Source organism: Octodon degus, unplaced genomic scaffold (assembly GCF_000260255.1).
Source record: "Octodon degus isolate 3935 unplaced genomic scaffold, OctDeg1.0 scaffold00007, whole genome shotgun sequence".
Taxonomy (NCBI): Eukaryota; Metazoa; Chordata; class Mammalia; order Rodentia; family Octodontidae; genus Octodon; species Octodon degus.
Genome location: NW_004524583.1, coordinates 15,903,097 through 15,908,654, shown reverse-complemented (window position 1 = coordinate 15,908,654; position 5,558 = coordinate 15,903,097). Strand labels below are relative to the sequence as shown.

At 39.0% G+C, this 5,558-nt stretch overlaps 1 protein-coding gene across 2 annotated transcripts in view; it reads left to right on the top strand.

Annotated features, from left to right (window-relative positions):
* Positions 1–2,264: 2,264 nt before the first annotated feature.
* The window catches only part of LOC101578562 (putative coiled-coil domain-containing protein 196), a 13,767-nt gene continuing 10,473 nt past the window's right edge, over positions 2,265–5,558 (top strand). Inside the window, exons 1-4 of one of the 2 annotated variants that reach the window (XM_023703863.1) lie at positions 2,265–2,539; positions 2,642–2,791; positions 4,081–4,177; positions 5,006–5,056. In XM_023703863.1, coding sequence (XP_023559631.1) covers positions 2,493–2,539; positions 2,642–2,791; positions 4,081–4,177; positions 5,006–5,056 — 345 coding nt within the window. In that variant the 5' untranslated portion in view covers positions 2,265–2,492. The remainder of the gene's footprint in view (positions 2,540–2,641; positions 2,792–4,080; positions 4,178–5,005; positions 5,057–5,558) is intronic. The other variant, XM_023703867.1, reaches the window with a different exon arrangement.

Below are 5,558 nucleotides of genomic sequence, written 5' to 3'. Positions count from 1 at the left end.
CTCTCTCTCTCTCTCTCTCTCTCTCTCTCTCTCTCTCTCTCTCTCTCCCTTCCTTTCTCCCTCCTTCCCTTCCTCTGCTAATATGAAAATAATTGACTCTACTTTTACAGGCCTGGGTTAATTACACTACTCTGATTTTCTGCTGGCAAAACTAACACCAAAATGGTATTGCTCTGAGTTTTCTAATTATAGAGCAATCACATTTTTTCTTACCAGTTACTAAAACCAAATGCTATAATGTTGGATGAGGTCATTGTGAATAACTTGGTAGAAGGCCTATTTTGAGGTATCACATGAATTTCAGTGCATTTCATGCACTGCCAAGAAGCAACAGGTTCAAAGTTTATTGCAGAAAAAGGTTACTACTATAACTTAACCCTCTAGTGACTAATTTCCACAAATCATTTCTTAAGAAGTATGCTCACTGACTATAACCTCTACTCTGTCCTCCCGTAGCTCCACAATCTCAGTACCTTTCCAGTGTCTTCTTTTAGGCTATTCCCTCTTCCACTTTCTTCCCTACACAGCTTGAACTCTATGATCAACCTTTTGATGGTTACTCTCACTGTACTCTCAGCCCCCTTACTCACTTGAGATTTCTGCTTGTCTTTTCTGCCAAGACCCAGCCTGGAGTCAACCATCTGTCCTCTCAGTTACTGTTTTTAGTTTGCCAACTACTACTACTGGAGAAAATTCTGTAGCTTCTGACTCAGGACATGCTAAATCACCAATTTGCAAACTCATATTGACCCTTAGCACTGCATGTGCCATGGATCAGATGCAATTCCAAATCTCAGGTCATTGCTCCTTTGAGGTTTTGTGCCTTCCCATCAACAGATGGTGTCACATTCTACTTCAGGAAAAATTAGCATTTCACTTTCCTCTTTGCCACTGCTAATGGTCATCTGCAACTTTTCCCTGCCTTCTCTGTACCCAAGCTAATGTTGCGTATCAATTATCTCCAATACTAGAGTTTTCAAATGCTCTTCAACACAATGTCTATGTGCATTATTATAAGGAAAATATCCTCCTTGGAATTTATGTTCCAGGCTGAAGAAATGTACATCAGAATACTAGGAAATAAAAACTAATGATTGACGGTAGAAAAGACCACACAAGATTAGCAAGTGTTCTTCCTCTTTGAATCATTTATGAGCAAGGACAAAAAGGAAGGTGAGTTAGTATGCTGCCTGCCCATTAAATCTTTTAAAATTCTTTCATAGTTCTGTCTGCCAAATGTCACAACATGAAATTTAAAGCGGCTATGCTTTAGTGATCAATGTCATTTTTGTCCTTTGCTGTTTGCTACCACCTGTCATATGTGTAGTCTACGATGCTATTAATAATAATTAGTGTACCCAGTATGTCCTTTCAGCTGCAAGGAGTTTGTTCACCTTCATTCAATCCAAACTTTTCATGGATATTCCTACAGCGACCAAGATGAAGTATGAATGATCTGTTATGGCTTTTCTTATTTAAAACAGAGTTCACTAGGTATTGCACAAACATTCAAGTGGCACATGTACACTGTATTAAAAGTTTTTGTACAGACTGTCTGCAAGGGGGCTTTTCTGTATAGGCTAATTAGTAGAGGTTAGACACTAACCTTATTAGACATGCCCATATGCACACACAACTAAATGTATAACCACATTATCTCCCGCTGACATTGATATCAATGAAGATGAGATAACTTAGGGTTCATAAGGTGTGTGGATCTATAAAAAGAGGAAAATAATCAGAATCTGGAGGTAAGCCTAGATTACAGCCTTCTGGGGGAAGAGTCCAGTTATGGAAGGACATACGCATAGTATGATAGAAAATTCATCTTCATCTTCTTGCTATATGTCCAATGGCCTTTTACCATAACATTATGACATATCAAATTTTAAAGAGGGGAAAATGACAATGGCTCATATGTTACATTATTATATTCATACCTTTTGTCAGTTTGGCTTCTATCATTTTTTAAATGTCTCTTAGAATTATCTCTTCCTCCTCCTCCTCCTAATCAACAGCCCCCACATACACACACAATAAACTTGTCCTATGTCTATCTTTTCCTCACTCAGAATTCAGTAGTTCACACAGGCATTCTACAGAGATCTGTTGCCATGGTGCTGATGAGGTATTTTTGATAGGTCACCATTTTCTAACATAATAGGAATTCCATAATGGAGATATACTGAGATGCTATCCTATTCACTCAAAGACTTCAGAAGACCATTCACTGAAATAGGCTAACACAAGAACTAACTAGATGCAGCTAAGTATTTTTCATCCAACAATCACCACTGCTGCTACTTAACAAGACCTGTTGATTTTGTAGGCTCAGGACTATTGTGACATCAAACTGTTGCCAAAATCAGTCCAGCGCAACAGGGGTTTGAAGAACAGCAGCACAAAAATGATGTCTTAGCTGAATAGGCAAAGAAGGTATATATTTTCAAGAAAGCCTCTTTATTCTTGGAATAGAAAAGTTTCTCTTCAAGATGACAAGTGGTGCAAACTCTTCAGGATCTTTTGTGCCCTCAAAAAAGTGAGTCTGTAGTGCAAGAAGTCAAATGGCAACTATCTGGGAGAGAAAAGCGTCTTTATTATCCTAGAGTAATGACAGATATTATGGTGTCTCTTTCCACAGAAGCTCTAAAATAGACAACTACTTAAAGGAACTAAATGAGGACCTAAAGATAAGGAAGCAGGAACTTCTAGAGATGTTAAAACCTCTAGGAGATAGGAACAACCTCTTATTCCAGAAGTTAATGTCTAATTTGGAGGAAAAGCAAAGAAGGTAAGGACTCCTTATTCAGATATGCTAGAGATGAAAAACTGGAGAATTTAATCTCCACATTTTAGCAATGATTCTTTACACCGTTTTGTTTGGGATTTGGTTTTAATTTTGAGTATTCAGTTCCAGTAGAATACAAAGAATCAGTAACACAATCAGGGTTAAGGTGAATCCTTTACCTTTTTGTCTTTTAACAAAATTAAACACGACTCAGCCCTTATGTCATGAGTCTAGAGTTGTTCATTCTTCCTCACTTGGTGTCCCCCAAAGAAACAGGTGAGAGTCTTTAATAACTTTGGCCAATCATGGTCACAAAAGTGCCTGTCTTTGTCCATGTAGAATCACTTTAGGATAAATGATTGATTCTTCTATATCAATCAGTAGCAGAGTGAATTTTTCTAAGCCTAGGAGCTGTCTGTTTTGATGCTAGCCTTCTGTAATCATATGAGGTTGCTGAGGTCTTAACTGTTTGCTAGAATACTCACTGCTCTTGGGTTCCATCTACTCCCTGTTTCCTTCTAGTCTCAGAAAATCTCACCTCAGTTGGTGCACCCTCTTTATACAGGCTCATGATAAGCAACGAAAGGAATTCAGACTATTGGGGAGCACAAGCCAGACAGCAAATTGTAGTCCAGCACCTGCTCCTTACAACTGAAGCACGGACTTCTCTTGGGGCAAGAGAACACAAAGGCCTGGCTTTCTGCTTAGAGCTGGAGAGGAAACAGGATAAGGAACAAAAATATAAACTAATGAAAGGGCGTAAAGAATGTCTTCTTTCACAAGACTTAACATTGTTTCAGATCTTGTTAGAAACTTCTTAATGGTTTTCAGTCTCTGGGCACTACCAAAGATGAGCACAGTTTCCCCAACAAAAATCACATGTCTGTTTGGAGCTTTGAGGGGGTAGGAGAAGCTAGAAATAGAACTAAGATTTCTCCTGAAACCATCAGATTTTTAAAACCTCCTCTTTACAGAGGAGAATCACTCCTTCCTCCCCAAGTCATATACCACAACATTCTTTGAGGGGGCAGAAAGGAATTTCACTGGTGGTTGGGAACCTAAGTTTTGAATATTAAAAAGCATGGAATTCATTAATAAACATTTGGCAATGGCAAATGTCAATGGGGAGTAGAATCGTCCTAGTCATAGCAAGCTTCTGCATTTAGGAAGACTTCCAGAAGTGCTAAGATTTTGGACCCCACCTAACTTACATGGTAAAGTACTTTCTGACGGACTCAGAAAATTTATATTAGCACTTAGAAGGTTTTATGTTTTATGATATCTTTCTTTAGTCTGCAGATCATGAGGCAGATCATGGCAGGGAAAGAGTGTGATGAGTCCTCAGTCGTGGAGCTCATTCATGAAGCAGAGGAGATGAAACAGAACCTGGTAAGAGGTTGGTAGGTACCCCTGAGCAGGGTTCAATCCCACTGCTGGGGACAGAAGCACAAGGAAAGACTGACTGCCAATTTCCTGTACCTCATGCTCCACTATTCCTATTTCTCTGAGATAGAAAGTGCAGAATGATCCAAAGGGATTCAGAAAGAATGTTGGGGGCTGAGGAGATAGTTCTGTGGTCTAAGTGCCTGCCTGGCAAGCTCAAGGACCCAGGTTCGATCCCCAGTATCACATGCTTACTATAAGTCTGAGCTACACAGTGAGGTCCTATACCAAATAAATAAATAAAAGATCAAAAAAGAAGGAATGTTGCAAAGAACAAGAGCAAGCAACAAGAATTCTCTTTCTTTGGCTTTTTAAAAACCTTTCTATCTAGTGGTTAATATAAGCTTCTTAGCCCTTTACACTGTTATAGCCTAGGAACTACCTACCAAAGTAAAAGAAGAAAGTGGTTTGCTCTTACAAAATCTTAGATCTTTAAAAAATCAACTATGTAAAGAACCTTAAAGATTATAAAATATTGATCTAAACCCCAGAGATATTTTCAGATGATGAGAACATCTTAGAATTTAGAACTCATTCCTATTGATACCTCATAATCTTATTTATTATTTCCAGTAGCAACTATTTTTAACCACCATCATCATATTCCTCTCTAGCAGCCCTGGATTTTTAGTAGGCCCATTAACTACTGCCTTCCTCTGTGGTTTATTATGTCCCTGGATTCCTCCATCACCGTTAACTTAGAAATTTCTTCCAATCTCACTTTATTGCCTGCACAACACATGTCTTTGTTTGTTTGGTCTCCTTCCCCAACAGGAAAGGAAAAACAAGATGCTTCGGAAGGAAATGGAGATGCTATGGAACAAGGTGTGTCTCTAAGGATCTCTTTAAAGCACCTTCCTGAAGACCGTATCCATCCAGACCTGTCCTCATGTTGTCGTGCCCTTCCTTTCTTCCATCCATGCCTCATTCTGATGCATTCTTAACACAGCATCAGGTCACATTTCTTAGAGAAACCCTTCCCAACCTCCTTACAGTGGCGTATCTGGCTCATGGCCACCTTTCTAGTCTTCTCTCATAGAAGTCCTCCCCTTTTTTCCTATGAAACCACCACACTGGCCTCTCTGAATTCTCAAACATGTCAAGCCTTTTCCCATCTCAAGGAATCTGTTTTTGCTTTAACCCCATCTGTAACACTGTTGTCTTGCAGTTCATTCTCATCCTCCAAGCCTCCACTTAAATAGTTTCATAAAGGGCCTCTTTGTTTACTTCATCTAAGATAAAGCATCCTCCTAGTTTCTGTTATACAACTCTGTTCATATCCTCCACTGTACTTTCCATAATACAAACTTATTTGTATTTTAAAAGA